The sequence below is a fragment of the Oncorhynchus masou genome, chromosome 27 (genome assembly GCF_036934945.1).
Source record: "Oncorhynchus masou masou isolate Uvic2021 chromosome 27, UVic_Omas_1.1, whole genome shotgun sequence".
Lineage (NCBI taxonomy): Eukaryota > Metazoa > Chordata > Actinopteri > Salmoniformes > Salmonidae > Oncorhynchus > Oncorhynchus masou.
The window spans coordinates 64,051,923-64,073,750 of NC_088238.1; the positions used below are offsets into that span (position 1 = coordinate 64,051,923).

Here is a 21,828-nt window from a genome sequence, read left to right on the forward strand (position 1 = left end):
CCACAGTACAGTGACATGCTTACTCACCAACTCTTCTCTCAAGGGGTGAAACAACTATTTAAAAACCAGTAATAAAAAAAAAAACCTCTTCATCCGAAATGGCGATGACAGAGTCGTCAGTGTCGCTAGATGATGATGTCATCCTGTCCTCGTAGGACGGCGCTGGAGGGTCGTAGATGGACAGCTGGTCATACACTTCCATACTGAGAGGGGAACGTGCAAAACTGATCTGGGGGGGGGGTGGGACACACAAAGGTTAGTGAGGGTGTGAGTGGTTTAGGGAGAGTGTGTGTGTGTGTGTGCGCTCACAAGCTCGTGAAGGAAGTGATCAGTCCTCGCCAGCAGGAAGGGCCGGAGTTCGTCCTGGATGGCCCCACCCCCTCCCTCCATGTCGTGACGTGCGATTCGCGAGGTGATGATGCGTTGGACGATGTTGACCAATGAGCCATGGGCGCCGTACAGCACTGTCAGCTCCCGCTGTAACCAGGGGTCAAGGGTTATAGGTCAAGGGTTAAAGGTCTAAGTTTCAATTAATCAAAACTTAGGGAATCAACTAAATGTATTGGACTTAGTAGGGAATCAACTAAATGTATTGGACTTAGTAGGGAATCAACTAAATGTATTGGACTCAGTAGGGAATCAACTAAATGTATTGGACTCAGTAGGGAATCAACTAAATGTATTGAACTCAGTAGGGAATCAACTAAATGTATTGGACTCAGTAGGGAATCAACTAAATGTATTGGACTCAGTAGGGAATCAACTAAATGTATTGAACTTAGCAGGGAATCAACTAAATGTATTGGACTCAGTAGGGAATCAACTAAATGTATTGAACTTAGCAGGGAATCAACTAAATGTATTGGAAATGAATTTGCCCTAGTTGATCACAAGACATGAACAGAGATACATATTCCCTGAACCTTTCTGATGAGGCAAACAGAACTCAGATGTGAATAGATCCCTGTACGACAGTGTGAACTCAGATGTGAATAGGTCCCTGTACGACAGTGTGAACTCAGATGTGAATAGGTCCCTGTCCGACAGTGTGAACTCAGATGTGAATAGGTCCCTGTCCGACAGTGTGAACTCAGATGTGAATAGGTCCCTGTCCGACAGTGTGAACTCAGATGTGAATAGGTCCCTGTCCGACAGTGTGAACTCAGATGTGAATAGGTCCCTGTCCGACAGTGTGAACTCAGATGTGAATAGGTCCCTGTACGACAGTGTGAACTCAGATGTGAATAGGTCCCTGTACGACAGTGTGAACTCAGATGTGAATAGGTCCCTGTACGACAGTGTGAACTCAGATGTGAATAGGTCCCTGTACGACAGTGTGAACTCAGATGTGAATAGGTCCCTGTACGACAGTGTGAACTCAGATGTGAATAGGTCCCTGTACGACAGTGTGAACTCAGATGTGAATAGGTCCCTGTACGACAGTGTGAACTCAGATGTGAATAGGTCCCTGTATGACAGTGTGAACTCAGATGTGAATAGGTCCCTGTACGACAGTGTGAACTCAGATGTGAATAGGTCCCTGTACGACAGTGTGAACTCAGATGTGAATAGGTCCCTGTATGACAGTGTGAACTCAGATGTGAATAGGTCCCTGTACGACAGTGTGATTGTGATGCGTAATGAATCAGAACAGTCAATGTTTACACATGTTTAGTTTGCTGAAAAATAAACGCATTTGACAGTGAGAGGACGTTTTTCTTTGCTGAGATTATAAGTATTCATCTACTATATCCTACTATGGTACTATGGTCTACTATGGTACTATATTCTACTATGGTACTATATTCTACTATGGTACTATATTCTACTATGGTACTATATCCTGTTATGGTACTATATCCTGTTATGGTACTATATCCTACTATGGTACTATATCCTACTATGGTACTATATCCTACTATGGTACTATATCCTGTTATGGTACTATGGTCTACTATGGTACTATAACCTACTATGGTACTATATCCTACTATGGTACTATGGTCTACTATGGTACTATGGTCTACTATGGTACTATATCCTACTATGGTACTATATCCTACTATGGTACTATATCCTGTTATGGTACTATATCCTACTATGGTACTATGGTCTACTATGGTACTATATCCTGTTATGGTACTATATCCTGTTATGGTACTATATCCTGTTATGGTACTATATCCCGTTATGGTACTATATCCTACTATGGTACTATATCCTACTATGGTACTATGGTCTACTATGGTACTATATCCTACTATGGTACTATGGTCTACTATGGTACTATATCCTACTATGGTACTATATTCTACTATGGTACTATATCCTGTTATGGTACTATATCCTACTATGGTACTATATCCTACTATGGTACTATATCCTACTATGGTACTATATCCTACTATGGTACTATGGTCTACTATGGTACTATGGTCTACTATGGTACTATATCCTACTATGGTACTATATCGGTTATGGTACTATATCGGTTATGGTACTATATCCTACTACGGTACTATATCCTACTACGGTACTATATCCTACTATGGTACTATGGTCTACTATGGTACAATATCCTGTTATGGTACTATATCCTACTATGGTACTATATCCTGTTATGGTACTATATCCTGTTATGGTACTATATCCTGTTATGGTACTATATCCTACTATGGTACTATATCCTGTTATGGTACTATATCCTGTTATGGTACTATATCCTACTATGGTACTATATCCTACTATGGTACTATATCCTACTATGGTACTATATCCTGTTATGGTACTATATCCTGTTATGGTACTATATCCTGTTATGGTACTATATCCTGTTATGGTACTATATCCTGTTATGGTACTATATCCTGTTATGGTACTATATCCTACTATGGTACTATATCCTACTATGGTACTATATCCTACTATGGTACTATATCCTGTTATGGTACTATATCCTACTATGGTACTATATCCTACTATGGTACTATATCCTACTATGGTACTATATCCTGTTATGGTACTATATCCTCCTATGGTACTATATCCTACTATGGTACTATATCCTGTTATGGTACTATATCCTGTTATGGTACTATATCCTGTTATGGTACTATATCCTGTTATGGTACTATATCCTGTTATGGTACTATATCCTACTATGGTACTATATCCTACTATGGTACTACATCCTGTTATGGTACCACATCCTGTTATGGTACTATATCTGTTATGGTACCACATCCTGTTATGGTACTATATCTGTTATGGTACTACATCCTGTTATGGTACCACATCCTGTTATGGTACTATATCCTACTATGGTGCTATATCTGTTATGGTACTATATCCTGTTATGGTACTATATCCTACTATGGTGCTATATCTGTTATGGTACTATATCCTGTTATGGTACTATATCTGTTATGGTACTACATCCTGTTATGGTACTACATCCTATTATGGTACTATATCCTGTTATGGTACTATATCTGTTATGGTACTACATCCTGTTATGGTACTACATCCTGCTATGGTACTACATCATATTATGGTACTATATCCTACTACGGTACTATATCCTGTTATGGTACTATATCCTACTACGGTACTATATCCTACTACGGTACTATATCCTACTACGGTACTATATCCTACTACGGTACTATATCCTGTTATGGTACTATATCCTGTTATGGTACTATATCCTACTATGGTACTATATCCTACTATGGTACTATATCTGTTATGGTACTATATCCTGTTATGGTACTATATCCTGTTATGGTACTATATCCTACTATGGTACTATATCCTGTTATGGTACTATATCCTGTTATGGTACTATATCCTACTACGGTACTATATCCTACTACGGTACTATATCCTACTATGGTACTATATTCTACTATGGTACTATATCCTGTTATGGTACTATATCCTACTATGGTACTATATCCTACTATGGTACTATATCCTACTATGGTACTATATCCTACTATGGTACTATGGTCTACTATGGTACTATGGTCTACTATGGTACTATATCCTACTATGGTACTATATCGGTTATGGTACTATATCGGTTATGGTACTATATCCTACTACGGTACTATATCCTACTACGGTACTATATCCTACTATGGTACTATGGTCTACTATGGTACAATATCCTGTTATGGTACTATATCCTACTATGGTACTATATCCTGTTATGGTACTATATCCTGTTATGGTACTATATCCTGTTATGGTACTATATCCTACTATGGTACTATATCCTGTTATGGTACTATATCCTGTTATGGTACTATATCCTACTATGGTACTATATCCTACTATGGTACTATATCCTGTTATGGTACTATATCCTGTTATGGTACTATATCCTGTTATGGTACTATATCCTGTTATGGTACTATATCCTGTTATGGTACTATATCCTGTTATGGTACTATATCCTGTTATGGTACTATATCCTGTTATGGTACTATATCCTACTATGGTACTATATCCTACTATGGTACTATATCCTACTATGGTACTATATCCTGTTATGGTACTATATCCTACTATGGTACTATATCCTACTATGGTACTATATCCTACTATGGTACTATATCCTGTTATGGTACTATATCCTCCTATGGTACTATATCCTGTTATGGTACTATATCCTACTATGGTACTATATCCTACTATGGTACTATATCCTGTTATGGTACTATATCCTGTTATGGTACTATATCCTGTTATGGTACTATATCCTGTTATGGTACTATATCCTGTTATGGTACTATATCCTACTATGGTACTATATCCTACTATGGTACTACATCCTGTTATGGTACCACATCCTGTTATGGTACTATATCTGTTATGGTACCACATCCTGTTATGGTACTATATCTGTTATGGTACTACATCCTGTTATGGTACCACATCCTGTTATGGTACTATATCCTACTATGGTGCTATATCTGTTATGGTACTATATCCTGTTATGGTACTATATCCTACTATGGTGCTATATCTGTTATGGTACTATATCCTGTTATGGTACTATATCTGTTATGGTACTACATCCTGTTATGGTACTACATCCTATTATGGTACTATATCCTGTTATGGTACTATATCTGTTATGGTACTACATCCTGTTATGGTACTACATCCTGCTATGGTACTACATCATATTATGGTACTATATCCTACTACGGTACTATATCCTGTTATGGTACTATATCCTACTACGGTACTATATCCTACTACGGTACTATATCCTACTACGGTACTATATCCTACTACGGTACTATATCCTGTTATGGTACTATATCCTGTTATGGTACTATATCCTACTATGGTACTATATCCTACTATGGTACTATATCTGTTATGGTACTATATCCTGTTATGGTACTATATCCTGTTATGGTACTATATCCTACTATGGTACTATATCCTGTTATGGTACTATATCCTGTTATGGTACTATATCTGTTATGGTACTACATCCTACTATGGTACTATATCCTACTATGTGGAGGCTACATACAGGGTGTTATGGTACAGAGTCAATGTGGAGGCTTTATACAAGGGGTACCGGTACAGAGTCAATGTGGAGGCTATATACAGGGGGTACAGGTACAGAGTCAATGTGGAGGCTATATACAGGGTGTTACGGTACAGAGTCAATGTGGAGGCTATATACAGGGTGTTACGGTACAGAGTCAATGTGGAGGCCATATAGAATTGCTCAACAGCCTGTGTGGAGCCTCACAACACTGTTGTAATTGACTTCACTATTATAGGCCTTTACACGCCTCCTCTACTAAAAAATATAACTGCTGATATTGTATTATAGGACTGAATAATAACATGATATAGTCTAGGACTACTGTTGATACTGTATTACTGAATAATAACATGATATAGTCTAGGACTACTGCTGATAGTGTATTACTGAATAATAACATGATATAGACTAGGACTACTGTATTATAGGACTGAATAATAACATGATATAGTCTAGGACTACTGTTGATACTGTATTACTGAATAATAACATGATATAGTCTAGGACTACTGTTTATAGTGTATTACTGAATAATAACATGATATAGTCTAGGACTACTGTATTATAGGACTGAATAATAACATGATATAGTCTAGGACTACTGTTGATACTGTATTATAGGACTGAATAATAACATGATATAGTCTAGGACTACTGTTGATACTGTATTACTGAATAATAACATGATATAGTCTTGGACTACTGCTGATAGTGTATTACTGAATAATAACATGATATAGACTAGGACTACTGTATTATAGGACTGAATAATAACATGATATAGTCTAGGACTACTGTTGATACTGTATTACTGAATAATAACATGATATAGTCTAGGACTACTGCTGATACTGTATTATAGGACTGAATAATAACATGATATAGTCTAGGACTACTGTTGTACTGTATTACTGAATAATAACATGATATAGTCTTGGACTACTGCTGATACTGTATTATAGGACTGAATAATAACATGATATAGTCTTGGACTACTGCTGATAGTGTATTACTGAATAATAATATGATATAGTCTAGGACTACTGTTGTACTGTATTATAGGACTGAATAATAACATGATATAGTCTAGGACTACTGTTGATACTGTATTATAGGACTGAATAATAACATGATATAGTCTAGGACTACTGTTGATACTGTATTAATGAATAATAACATGATATAGTCTAGGACTACTGTATTACTGAATAATAACATGATATAGTCTAGGACTACTGTTGATACTGTATTACTGAATAATAACATGATATAGTCTAGGACTACTGTTGATACTGTATTATAGGACTGAATAATAACATGATATAGTCTAGGACTACTGTTGATACTGTATTATAGGACTGAATAATAACATGATATAGTCTAGGACTACTGTTGATACTGTATTACTGAATAATAATATGATATAGTCTAGGACTACTGTTGATACTGTATTATAGGACTGAATAATAACATGATATAGTCTAGGACTACTGTTGTACTGTATTACTGAATAATAACATGATATAGTCTAGGACTACTGTTGATACTGTATTACTGAATAATAACATGATATAGTCTAGGACTACTGTATTATAGGACTGAATAATAACATGATATAGACTAGGACTACTGTTGTACTGTATTACTGAATAATAACATGATATAGTCTAGGACTACTGTTGATACTGTATTATAGGACTGAATAATAACATGATATAGTCTAGGACTACTGTTGATACTGTATTACTGAATAATAACATGATATAGTCTAGGACTACTGTTGATACTGTATTATAGGACTGAATAATAACATGATATAGTCTAGGACTACTGTTGATACTGTATTACTGAATAATAACATGATATAGTCTAGGACTACTGTATTATAGGACTGAATAATAACATGATATAGTCTAGGACTACTGTTGATACTGTATTACTGAATAATAATATGATATAGTCTAGGACTACTGTTGATACTGTATTATAGGACTGAATAATAACATGATATAGTCTAGGACTACTGTTGTACTGTATTACTGAATAATAACATGATATAGTCTAGGACTACTGTTGATACTGTATTATAGGACTGAATAATAACATGATATAGTCTAGGACTACTGTTGATACTGTATTACTGAATAATAACATGATATAGTCTAGGACTACTGTTGATACTGTATTATAGGACTGAATAATAACATGATATAGTCTAGGACTACTGTTGATACTGTATTACTGAATAATAACATGATATAGTCTAGGACTACTGTTGATACTGTATTACTGAATAATAACATGATATAGTCTAGGACTACTGTATTATAGGACTGAATAATAACATGATATAGACTAGGACTACTGTTGATACTGTATTACTGAATAATAACATGATATAGTCTAGGACCACTGTTGATACTGTATTATAGGACTGAATAATAACATGATATAGTCTAGGACTACTGTTGATACTGTATTACTGAATAATAATATGATATAGTCTAGGACTACTGTTGATACTGTATTATAGGACTGAATAATAACATGATATAGTCTAGGACTACTGTTGATACTGTATTATAGGACTGAATAATAACATGATATAGTCTAGGACTACTGCTGATACTGTATTACTGAATAATAACATGATATAGTCTTGGACTCCATCTCCCAGTCCATCTCTATGTAGGGGTGTAATCTCCCAGTCCATCTCTAAGGAGGGGTTTCATCTCCCAGTCCATCTACATGGAGGGGTGTCATCTCCCAGTCCATCTCCATGGAGGGGTTTCATCTCCCAGTCCATCTCTATGGAGGGGTTTCATCTCCCAGTCCATCTCCATGGAGGGGTTTAGTCTCCATGGAGGGGTTTCATCTCCCGGTCCATCTCTATGGAAGGGCTTCATCTCCCAGTCCATCTCTATGGAGGGGTTTCATCTCCCAGTCCATCTCCATGGAGGGGTTTCATTTCCCAGTCCATCTCCATGGAGGGGTTTCATTTCCCAGTCCATCTCCATGGAGGGGTTTCATTTCCCAGTCCATCTCCATGGAGGGGTTTCATCTCCCAGTCCATCTCCATGGAGGGGTTTCATTTCCCAGTCCATCTCCATGGAGGGGTTTCATCTCCCAGTCCATCTCTATGGAGGGGTTTCATCTCCCAGTCCATCTCCATGGAGGGGTTTAGTCTCCATGGAGGGGTTTCATCTCCCGGTCCATCTCTATGGAAGGGCTTCATCTCCCAGTCCATCTCTATGGAGGGGTTTCATCTCCCAGTCCATCTCCATGGAGGGATTTCATCTCCATGGAGGGGTTTCATCTCCCAGTCCATCTCTATGGAGGGGTGTCATCTCCCAGTCCATCTCTATGGAGGGGTTTCATCTCCCAGTCCATCTCTATGGAGGGGTTTCATCTCCCAGTCCATCTCTATGGAGGGGTGTGATCTCCCAGTCCATCTCTATGGAGGGGTGTCATCTCCCAGTCCATCTCTATGGAGGGGTTTCATCTCCCAGTCCATCTCTATGGAGGGGTGTCATCTCTCAGTCCATCTTTATGGAGGGGTGTCATCTCCCAGTCCATCTCTATGGAGGGGTTTCATCTCCCAGTCCATCTCTATGGAGGGGTTTCATCTCCCAGTCCATCTCTATGGAGGGGTTTCATCTCCCAGTCCATCTCCATGGAGGGGTTTCATCTCCCAGTCCATCTCCATTGAGGGGTTTCATCTCCCAGTCCATCTCTATGGAGGGGTTTGATCTCCCAGTCCATCTCTATGGAGGGGTTTCATCTCCCAGTCCATCTCTATGGAGGGGATTCATCTCCCAGTCCATCTACATGGAGGGGTTTCATCTCTATGGAGGGGTTTCATCTCCCAGTCCATCTCTATGGAGGGGTTTCATCTCCCAGTCCATCTACATGGAGGGGTTTCATCTCCCAGTCCATCTCTATGGAGGGGTGTCATCTCCCAGTCCATCTCCATGGAGGGGTTTCATCTCCCAGTCCATCTCTATGGAGGGGTGTCATCTCCCAGTCCATCTCTATGGAGGGGTTTCATCTCCCAGTCCATCTCTATGGAGGGGTTTCATCTCCCAGTCCATCTACATGGAGGGGTTTCATCTCCCAGTCCATCTACATGGAGGGGTTTCATCTCCCAGTCCATCTCCATGGAGGGGTTTCATCTCCCAGTCCATCTCCATGGAGGGGTTTCATCTCCCAGTCCATCTCCATGGAGGGGTTTCATCTCCCAGTCCATCTCCATGGAGGGGTTTCATCTCCCAGTCCATCTCCATGGAGGGGTTTCATCTCCCAGTCCATCTCCATGGAGGGGTTTCATCTCCCAGTCCATCTCTATGGAGGGGTTTCATCTCCCAGTCCATCTCTATGGAGGGGATTCATCTCCCAGTCCATCTACATGGAGGGGTTCATCTCTATGGAGGGGTTTCATCTCCCAGTCCATCTCTATGGAGGGGTTTCATCTCCCAGTCCATCTACATGGAGGGGTTTCATCTCCCAGTCCATCTCTATGGAGGGGTGTCATCTCCCAGTCCATCTCCATGGAGGGGTTTCATCTCCCAGTCCATCTCTATGGAGGGGTTTCATCTCCCAGTCCATCTCCATGGAGGGGTTTCATCTCCCAGTCCATCTCTATGGAGGGGTTTCATCTCCCAGTCCATCTACATGGAGGGGTTTCATCTCCCAGTCCATCTCCATGGAGGGGTTTCATCTCCCAGTCCACCTCCATGGAGGGGTTTCATCTCCCAGTCCATCTCCATGGAGGGGTTTCATCTCCCAGTCCATCTACATGGAGGGGTTTCATCTCCCAGTCCATCTCTATGGAGGGGTTTCATCTCTATGGAGGGGTTTCATCTCCCAGTCCATCTCCATGGAGTGGTTTAATCTCCCAGTCCATCTCTATGGAGGGGTTTCATCTCCCAGTCCATCTCTATGGACGGGTTTCATCTCCCAGTCCATCTCCATGGAGGGGTTTCATCTCCCAGTCCATCTCTATGGAGGGGTTTCATCTCCCAGTCCATCTCTATGGAGGGGATTCATCTCCCAGTCCATCTACATGGAGGGGTTTCATCTCTATGGAGGGGTTTCATCTCCCAGTCCATCTCTATGGAGGGGTTTCATCTCCCAGTCCATATACATGGAGGGGTTTCATCCCCCAGTCCATATACATGGAGGGGTTTCATCTCCCAGTCCATCTCTATGGAGGGGTTTCATCCCCCAGTCCATCTACATGGAGGGGTTTCATCTCCCAGTCCATCTACATGGAGGGGTTTCATCTCCCAGTCCATCTCTATGGAGGGGTTTCATCTCCCAGTCCATCTCTATGGAGGGGATTCATCTCCCAGTCCATCTACATGGAGGGGTTTCATCTCTATGGAGGGGTTTCATCTCCCAGTCCATCTCTATGGAGGGGTTTCATCTCCCAGTCCATCTACATGGAGGGGTTTCATCTCCCAGTCCATATACATGGAGGGGTTTCATCTCCCAGTCCATATACATGGAGGGGTTTCATCTCCCAGTCCATCTCTATGGAGGGGTTTCATCCCCCAGTCCATCTCTATGGAGGGGTTTCATCTCCCAGTCCATCTACATGGAGGGGTTTCATCTCCCAGTCCATCTACATGGAGGGGTTTCATCTCCCAGTCCATCTACATGGAGGGGTTTCATCTCCCAGTCCATCTACATGGAGGGGTGTCATCTCCCAGTCCATCTACATGGAGGGGTTTCATCTCCCAGTCCATCTCTATGGAGGGGTTTCATCTCCCAGTCCATCTCTATGGAGGGGTTTCATCTCCCAGTCCATCTCTATGGAGGGGTTTCATCTCTATGCAGGGGTTTCATCTCCCAGTCCATCTCTATGGAGGGGTTTCATCTCTATGCAGGGGTTTCATCTCCCAGTCCATCTCTATGGAGGGGTTTCATCTCTATGCAGGGGTTTCATCTCCCAGTCCAGCTTGGAATAATACAGATGAAAACTCTATTGGTAGACAGTGTGGTATTCATGAGATACTCTACCACAGGCGATCAAAACCTTGACTTCCTTAGATATCGTGCACCAGCTGTTGGTAGGATATACATCCGAGCAGGACGCAAGGCAAGGGCAGATCATCTCCTGATCCTTGCAAGGCACCCTGACCCTTTTCTGCTAAATCTGTTTCCAGCGAATCTGGGCCTGGTCGGTGTCTGTAGTAGTATATCCCTCCCGTACGACTCTTTGTTCAAGGTGAGTAATCCCAGTTCTGATGTCCAGAAGCCTTTTTCGGTCATAAGAGACGGTAACAAACAAGTTACGAACAGGAAAAAAGGGGAAAAAAACTCTAAAGAAAACAAATAACAATAAGCACCTCCCCTCCATCCATATGATGGAGATGGAGTCCATCTGTGATAAATTCAATTGATTGGAAATGACTTGGAAAGGCACACCTGTCTATATAAGGTCCCACAGTTGACAGTGCATGTCAGAGCAAAAACCAAGCCATGAGGTCGAAGGAATTGTCTGTAGAGCTCTGAGACAGGATTCTGTCGAGGCACAGATCTGGGGAAGGGGACCAAAACATTTCTGCAGCATTGAAGGTCCCCGAGAACACAGTGGCCTCCATCATTCTTAAATGGAAGAAGTTTGGAACCAGCAAGACTCTTCCTAGAGCTTCAGAATTCTTTCTGAAGGCACTACCGAGTGCACTACTTTAGACCAGAGACCTGTGGGTAGTGCGCTACTTTAGACCAGAGACCTGTGGGTAGTGCGCTACTTTAGACCAGAGCACTATGGGTAGTGCTCTACTTTAGACCAGAGACCTGTGGGTAGGGTCCTACTTTAGACCAGAGCCCCATGGGTAGTGTGCTACTTTAGACCAGAGCACTATGGGTAGTGCGCTACTTTAGACCAGAGCCCTATGGGTAGTGCGCTACTTTAGACCAGAGCACTATGGGTAGTGCTCTACTTTAGACCAGAGACCTGTGGGTAGGGTCCTACTTTAGACCAGAGCCCCATGGGTAGTGTGCTACTTTAGACCAGAGCCCCATGGGTAGTGTGCTATTTTAGACCAGAGCCCTGTGGGTAGTGCGCTACTTTAGACCAGAGCCCTATGGGTAGTGCGCTACTTTAGACCAGAGCACTATGGGTAGTGCGCTACTTTAGACCAGAGCCCTATGGGTAGTGCGCTACTTTAGACCAGAGCCCTGTGGGTAGTGCTCTACTTTAGACCAGAGCCCTGTGGGTAGTGCGCTACTTTAGACCAGAGCCCTATGGGTAGTGCGCTACTTTAGACCAGAGCCCTGTGGGTAGTGCACTACTTTAGACCAGAGCCATGTGGGTAGTGCGCTACTTTAGACCAGAGACGTATGGGTAGTGCACTACTTTAGACCAGAGCACTATGGGTAGTGCTCTACTTTAGACCAGAGACCTGTGGGTAGGGTCCTACTTTAGACCAGAGCCCTATGGGTAGTGCACTACTTTAGACCAGAGCCCTGTGGGTAGTGTACTACTTTAGACCAGAGCCCTATGGGTAGTGTACTACTTTAGACCAGAGCACTATGGGTAGTGCACTATGTAGGGCAGGGGTATTCACCTCTGACCCCACGAGGTCCAGAGCCTGCTGGTTCTCTTCTTCCTGATATTTAATTGCGATCGGTCCCAAATTCAGAGGGGAACAATGAATAAATGTGATATTTAATTGCGATCGGTCCCAAATTCAGAGGGGAACAATGAATAAATGTGATATTTAATTGCGATCAGTCCCTGATTTAAAGGGGAACCATGAATAAATGTGATATTTAATTGCTATCAGTCCCTGATTTAGAGGGAACCATGAATAAATGTGATATTTAATTGCGATCAGTCCCTGATTTAGAGAGGAACAATGAATAAATGTGATATTTAATTGCGATCAGTCCCTGATTTAGAGTGGAACAATGAATAAATGTGATATTTAATTGCGATCAGCCCCTGATTTAGAGGGAACCATGAATAAATGTGATATTTAATTGCGATCAGTCCCTGATTTAGAGGGAACCATGAATAAATGTGATATTTAATTGCTATCAGTCCGATTTAGAGGGAACCATGAATAAATGTGATATTTAATTGCGATCAGTCCCTGATTTAGAGGGAACCATGAATAAATGTGATATTTAATTGCGATCAGTCCCTGATTTAGAGTGGATAAATGAATAAATGTGATATTTAATTGCGATCAGTCCCTGATTTAGAGGGAACCATGAATAAATGTGATATTTAATTGCGATCAGTCCCTGATTTAGAGGGAACCATGAATAAATGTGATATTTAATTGCGATCAGTCCCTGATTTAGAGGGAACCATGAATAAATGTGATATTTAATTGCGATCAGTCCCTGATTTAGAGGGAACCATGAATAAATGTGATATTTAATTGCGATCAGTCCCTGATTTAGAGGGAACCATGAATAAATGTGATATTTAATTGCGATCAGTCCCTGATTTCGAGGGAACCATGTAAATGGAACTGGCTTGGAGGGCCAAAGGGCAGTTATTTGGTACTTGGCCGCTGTTGATTTGTTTTCCTAACAAATGCCTCTTGTAGTGTGTTCTCACTAGGTAGGTTCTCTGACTCTGTGTCCGTCCGTCCCCAGCGTGAAGAAGAGGAGACATCAGTCCCGCAGCCCCAGTGTCGAAATCATCTATGAAGGCATGACCGTGACCACTGCTAGCCCCTTACGACCCAAACACAACCGCAAACGCGACGGCAAACACCGGAGAAAACAACGTCACGACCGCACCCTCCAACACTCTCCCATGGTCATCACTATAGACAGCGACAGTGACAACAAACACGCGGTCCAAACCACCAGTCTGGAAGATGAACACGCTCTGGATTTCTCTGACCATTATTTGACCGTGCCTGGTCTTCCACGAGGCGGCCGCAACATGGACATGGGGGTTGATATCAGTGATTTTGCGGTCGATGTTCTCGACCGTTCTCTGAGCGTTTCGGACCATAACTCGGACATTGATCACAATGACGGAATCGACCATAAAACGGAGCTCGATGACGACTGTGTGGTTGACGTTTCTGTCAACGCCAAGGACAACGTTCTGAACACAAACACTAATGCGGTCGACCGTCCCCAGAGCGCAGACGGTTATGTTCTCCCCCAGGTCAATCTTACCTGTGACCCTGGGGTCGCGACCTCTGACTCATCTCCTAGCGACCATCCTACAGGACCTAGAACACATCACACTCCCTAACCTGACTTTTTTCAACAACCTGAACCCAGAGCCTAACCACAGCCGTAATTCAACCACACCGGACCACAGGGAGAACGCCAGTGAGAACGCCAGTGAGAACGCCAGGGAGAACGCCAGGGAGAACGCCAGGGAGAACACACCGACTCCCTGGTCCTCTGAGGGAGAGACTAACTTCAACAGCCCTGTTTCACCTTCAGCCAATCACTCTCCGAGTTCTGAATCATTCACAGACTACCACCCTGCTAGTCCTATATCTCCTGTAGGTCACCCTGCTAGTCCTATATCTCCTGTAGGTCACCCTGCTAGTCCTATATCTCCTGTAGGTCACCCTGCTAGTCCTATATCTCCTGTAGGTCACCCTGCTAGTCCTATATCTCCTGTAGGTCACCCTGCTAGTCCTATATCTCCTGTAGGTCACCCTGCTAGTCCTATATCTCCTGTAGGTCACCCTGCTAGTCCTATATCTCCAGTAGGTCACCCTGCTAGTCCTATATCTCCAGTAGGTCACCCTGCTGGTTCTATATCTCCAGTAGGTCACCCTGCTAGTCCTATATCCCCAGTAGGTCACCCTGCTAGTCCTATATCTCCAGTAGGTCACCCTGCTTGTCCTCCATCTCCAGTAGGTCACTCTGCTAGTCCTACATCTCCAGTAGGTCACCCTGCTAGTCCTATATCTCCTGTAGGTCACCCTGTTAGTCCTATATCAACCTGTAAGTCACTCTGCTAGTCCTATTTCTCCTGTAGGCCACCTATTGTGATGTCATTATGGGGTATTGTATATATACAATTTAATCCATTTTATAAATACAATTTTAGAATAAGGCTGTAACGTAACAAAATGTGTAAAAAGTCTAGGGGTCTGAATACTTTCTGAATGTCCAGTAAGTGGAAACAGCATCTGTAACCACGCACACACACCTGTAACCAGGGGAGGAGTCTGTGGAGAGCCACCGGGTTCCGCTGGTAAAACGCAGCAGTGATGTCACGGGGCCTCTCGCAGCCCCCGCGGGCGTTCCTGACGCGTACGCCACTGCGGTAGAGCGCCCTGCGGAAGGAAAGCATCTCCCGTGGTCGGAGCAGTCTTACGGAGCGCCCCTCTCTCTGGGACCGTCGCCTAGCAGCCAGACGCACCATGAGACGCTGCACCCCTCGATCGTGAGGTGGGGGGGCGGACACACCAGTCAGCCCATCAAAGATGACCCCCGGGTCCTCTCCATCCATCTCTCCTGAGAGTAAGGGGGTGGGAAAGTGAGAGTGAGAGAGAAAAAAAAGCTTTTGACTCAATGTGCATGAGGGTCTGCTATACAAATAGATGGAAAGTGGTGTTGGGGGTAAAACATACGACATCATAAAATCCATGTACACAAACAACAAGTGTGCGGTTAAAATTGCCAAAAAACACAAACATTTCTTTCCACAGGGTCGTGGGGTGAGACAGGGATGGAGCTTTAAGCCCCACCCTCTTCAACATATACATCAACAAATTAGTGAGGGCACCAGAACAGTCTGCAGCACCCGGCCTCACCCTACTAGAATCTGAAATCAAATGTCTACTGTTGGTGATGATCTGGTGCTTCTGCCAAGGAGGGCCTACTGCAGCACCTAGATCTTCTGCACAGATTGTGTCTGGGCCCTGACAGTAAATCTCAGTAAGACCAATATAATGGTGTTCCAAAAAGGTCCAGTTGCCAAAACCACAAATACAAATTCCATCTAGACACTGTTGCCCTAGAGCACACAAAAAACTATACACACCTCGGCCTGAATATCAGGTACTGTATGTCCTACAGGATGAGGTACCCACACTGGGGTGGTATATAACTCCTACAGGATGAGGTACCCACACTGGGGTGGTATATAACTCCTACAGGATGAGGTACCCACACTGGGGTGGTATATAACTCCTACAGGCTGAGGTACCACACTGGGGTGGTGTATAACTCCTACAGGCTGAGGTACCCACACTGGGGTGGTATATAACTCCTACAGGCTGAGGTACCACACTGGGGTGGTATATAACTCCTACAGGCTGAGGTACCACACTGGGGTGGTATATAACTCCTACAGGCTGAGGTACCCACACTGGGGTGGTGTATAACTCCTACAGGCTGAGGTACCACACTGGGGTGGTGAATAACTCCTACAGGCTGAGGTACCACACTGGGGTGGTGTATAACTCCTACAGGCTGAGGTACCACACTGGGGTGGTGAATAACTCCTACAGATGACGATACCCTCTAGTCTAGACCAACCTCAAGCACTGAATTTAATTTATTTGGGTAAAAAAAACACAAAAAAACAAAGAGCACCTTCAATGAAAATCCATCTTTCCAAAGTGGTCTTGAAAAGGTAACAACAAATCACACCTGAGGATTAAAAGACAAGGTTACCTCTCATTCCTCCATCCTCTGGCCTGGGTAGAAGAGGGGGATGAAGAGGAGGGAGAGGAGGAGCAGAAGAGAGGCCCCTCCCTCTCCACAGTCGTCCTGACTGTCTCCTCTCTCTCCCCTGCCCCCCTCCTCCTCCTCCTCTTCTCCTCGTCCTCCTTCGTTCTCCATGACTACCACCGACCCTGGCGGTCACCAGGGCAGCGGCGGCTGCTTCGGCAGCGGCCATCATTGCGGTCCCGTTCTCCCCCGGAACCGGAGGTGGCCTGAGAGTAAACTCTTTAAAGTTGTCCTGGGCCTTGATCGAGTGAAGGATGGAGGAGAATGGCTGTTTACACAGAGGACATTCCACCTGGACATCAGAAATAACAGACACTAGTTATTCACCCTCGAGTAATCAACAGCAATGATATTATAAAAACACAAAAAAGTCTAGCTTAGTACTTGTTCTGTGCACAAAAATGTAGTGCCCTACATAGGGAATAGGGTGCTGTTTGGGACATATCGGGTCTGATCAAAGGTAGTGCACTACATAGGGAATAGGGTGCTATATGTGACGTATTGAGTCTGATCAAAGGCAGTGCACTACGTAGGGAATAGGGTGCTGTTTGGGAGACTTGACTCCTACCTTGTTGTTGCTCCACTCCTGAATGCAGCGGAAGCAGAAGCGATGGAGGCACCTGTTCAGGTAACGAAGAAACAGGTGAAACGGGGCGACACCTTAAACCTGATATACTACAAAAACATATACACATTTTGAATTCACACACGTCTTCGTCAGGTGACGGCTGCTGAAGTCACAACTTAGATTTGGGTAAAGCACCTTGGGAGCAGTATGCCGGGCCTCTCATTCCTTTACCCAGGCCCTCGTTTTGGCGCACCAGGACTACTGTTCAGTCGTGTGTTCATGTAACCGGTGTGAAATAGCTAGCTAGTCAGCGGTGGTGCGCGCTAACAGCGTTTCAATCGGGTGACGTGACTCGCTCTGAGACCTTGAAGTAGTGGTTCCCCTTTGCTCTGCAAGAGCCGCGGCTTTTGTGGCGCGATGGGTAACGATGCTTCGAGGGTGGCTGTTGTTGATGTGTGCAGAGGGTCCCTGGTTCGCACCCGGGCGAGGAGAGGGAAGGAAGCAGCACTGTTACATTCAGGTGCGGCACAGAAGGACTTACGCAAATTGCAGTTGGTCCTAAACTTAGAAGCACGTATATGTGCAGGAAGGACAAACATCAATGACATGTCAATCTCTCCTGGTTCAAAGTTGAGGAGAGATTGACTGCATCACAATTGGTCTTTGTGCGAGGTGTTGAAGGTACCAAACGGTCTGTTCAAGCAGTTGGTAACACAGTTCAGACACTCATCTGTACAACACAAGACATGCAACCAGAGGTCTCTTCACAGCTCAGACACTCATCTATACAACACAAGACATGCAACCAGAGGTCTCTTCACAGTTTGGACACTCATCTGTACAACACAAGACATGCAACCAGAGGTCTCTTCACCATTCAGACACTCATCTGTACAACACAAGACATGCAACCAGAGGTCTCTTCACAGCTCAGACACTCATCTGTACAACACAAGACATGCAACCAGAGGTCTCTTCACCATTCAGACACTCATCAGTACAACACAAGACATGTAACCAGAGGTCTCTTCACAGTTCAGACACTCATCAGTACAACACAAGACATGCAACCAGAGGTCTCTTCCCAGTTCAGACACTCATCTGTACAACACAAGACATGCAACCAGAGGTCTCTTCACAGTTCAGACACTCATCAGTACAACACAAGACATGCAACCAGAGGTCTCTTCACAGTCCCCAGGTCCAGAACAGAGGGAAACACACAGTATTAAATGCATTGTATGTGATATGTGTGTGTCTCCCTACACTTGCTGCCTCAATTGCAATGTAAATGTAGTAATTTGTTTATTATGCATTTTATTTGTCGTTTCCTGTTTGGACCCCAGGAAGAGTAGCCTCTGCAGCAGCTAATTGGGATCCTAATACCTGTCCAGGTAAGACATGTTGTTGAAGCGGTCCAGACAGATTGGGCATTTAGAGTCAGGAGACGCCTCGGCCGACACGGACTGAGAGGAGGTCTTGGAGGTTTCTTCCTGTTCCTGGCCACCTCCTCCGCTCTCCCGCCTCCGAACACGCAGTTTCATCTTGGTAGGGGCCATCTTCTAGAGAGGGGGGGAGAAGGTGTCAGGTCAGTCGATACCAGACAAATCAATTGGAAACATTTTTGCTACAGCGCATGTATGAGAATAATGTAGATTAGCCTACTATGGGAATGTGAGTCTACAAACATGTTACCAGTGGCTAGTTGAGTGCCTAAGCCTTCACCACGACTCTCTGTTCCATTACATTACACGTATAAGAGTCATTGGACGAAGGCTGCATCGCTTGGGTCTGAACATTAACAGGCATCGCTTGGGGTTTTGGAAACATAAGGACCATATCTGCGAAAATAAACGTTTTTTTTTTTTTTTAAAGGTTAAAATTGATAAACACTTTTATAGGGTTCCCACACGACTATATCTCCACAGAACAACTGTGTGTAAACGGAAGACAGACGCCAAACGTGTCGTCACTGGGAAAAAAACAGTTGGTAGCAACTGTGTGAAAACGGTGAAGTGAAAACAATGTACAGTAAAACGCGCTGCATTGTCAATCCTACATCTGCATTGGCCGGACAGCATTTCCGGTGATACGGCCTCTGCAGAACTCGGGGCATTCATACTTAATGCGCTTCTTGAGAAGGAAGTTGTCAAGATATCAAGTTCACCTACCGTCAACCTAACCATGTCAACGCGTAACTATACAGAGCCCTCCGCCTTGTGACAACATTTGAGAGGCGCACGGCGATGCGGTTCAGAGGTCAAGTTGGTCTATGCCTGCCACACCGCCCATTCCCCCGACACACATTTTCAGATCAAGCATAAATGGTCTCTTATTGTTTTTTTTGCGACCAGATCTAGCGCATATATATAATATATATATATATATATTATTATTCACAGCTGGCTTTGGTAACGACGTGCTGCTTCCGCCCAGCTAACGAGCTAACTAGCTAAACCTGAATGCTAACCATCCGTGTCCTGGTTCATCGCTCACCAATCGCAGTCACTCACTAGTTACCTATAAAGATAGCTAGGTAGCTACATCACTAGCACTAATGATGATATCAAACGAAACAACAACAGAGGTTGATAACTAGCTCGTCAGCTGACAGGCTAGCCGAGTAACGTTAGCCAGCTAACATGGTTAGCGAACGTCTTTTTTCCTACCTGACGACTCGAATCCCTGCAGAGATCTCCGGTTCACCGTCAAAACATCACCTAACGTTACCAACGAATCCGTTAGTGTCGCTCATCGGCTAACTATATGACGACATTACGGTGAATGCAGACCTAAAGAAAGGTTATAAATGGTCAAATGTATGGTAGGATGTCGACAAAACTTGATGTTGTGAATCAGAAAGCAAGAGCGCAAATCGGTAACAAAGAGGATTGTGGGATACTGGAGGACTTTCCCTTCGCGCAGCCGCACGCTTTACTAATGTCCAGGGAGGATGAGAGGTTTTGGTTGATTGATTGTGTCCACATTTGTTGATGTTGGTAGAAACTATTTCATCTTCACTTCTTATTTCGAAAGAGGAAGTCAAGTACTTTAAGCATATGTTTTAATTTCAGTCTCCTTCATCTCCACTAAGTATTACACGTCCACTTCCCGTCTATAACTGAGCAAATGGTCATGTAATTGTTAGATTTCAGACCTGGTGCCCAGTTTTCCGATAGTGATGGAATGTTTTAACGACGTCACTGACACCCGTTTCCCCCAAAACACCACGCAGTGCACTCGTTTCAAAGTGTCGTTACAGGAGCTGTCCTGCGCTGAAAATGATTCCAGAATATAGGCTAAAGAGCTTGCTGTCGCTCGTAAATGATTTATGGCTATTTAAAGTATTATTATTATTATTATTTAATTTTTTACACAATACAGTTATCCACTAAGAGAAGAAATGTTCCGTATGCTATTATGTAGCGAGGTGTTTGTATCACGTTTGACAAGTTCTTTATCGTGCTATTTTGTTTGATCATGTAAACACTGCATTTCTTCAGTTTGTCTGAACGGAGCAAGGATCAATAATAAGCCGCTCGTTCCATCATTCACTATAGAAAATATCAATTTGACTTAAAAATAGGATGACTACACATATATGAAAGTGAATATTTAGCCTAATAATCTAGCTATTATTCAATGCAGTTATCTTGGGTTTATTTTATTATCCTTGCTTCGCTTGTTTATAACTTTGCAATTTGTTTGCGGGGGGCTATTCATATTCAACATTGAAGTTCTCGGTGGTCACAGACAAATAAACATATACCTTTAATGTTTAGCAGAGATTTGATGTGTGTAAAATGACGACTGAGGGGCAAACGATGATCTAACGAGGCACTTAGCTCTTCTATGAGTGGTCTTAAAGTGTTTATAGCCAATCAGGTGTGTTGTGACAAGGTAGGGTTGGTATACAGAAGATAGTTGTGAATGACCCAAGGTAGGGGTGGTATACAGAAGATAGTTGTGAATGACCCAAGGTAGGGGTGGTATACAGAAGATAGTT

General features: G+C 43.3%; 1 protein-coding gene across 1 annotated transcript in view; it reads right to left on the reverse strand.

Annotated features, from left to right (window-relative positions):
• Positions 1 to 20,697, reverse strand: part of LOC135515541 (E3 ubiquitin-protein ligase Topors-like) — a 31,042-nt gene extending 10,345 nt beyond the window's left edge. The window contains exons 1-7 of the mRNA XM_064939157.1: positions 20,492 to 20,697; positions 19,209 to 19,384; positions 17,823 to 17,874; positions 17,198 to 17,546; positions 15,726 to 16,033; positions 310 to 477; positions 86 to 229 (exon numbers count right to left, since the gene is read on the reverse strand). Of these exons, the coding sequence (XP_064795229.1) occupies positions 86 to 229; positions 310 to 477; positions 15,726 to 16,033; positions 17,198 to 17,546; positions 17,823 to 17,874; positions 19,209 to 19,381 (1,194 nt within the window). The 5' untranslated portion in view covers positions 19,382 to 19,384; positions 20,492 to 20,697. The remainder of the gene's footprint in view (positions 1 to 85; positions 230 to 309; positions 478 to 15,725; positions 16,034 to 17,197; positions 17,547 to 17,822; positions 17,875 to 19,208; positions 19,385 to 20,491) is intronic.
• Positions 20,698 to 21,828: the final 1,131 nt, after the last annotated feature.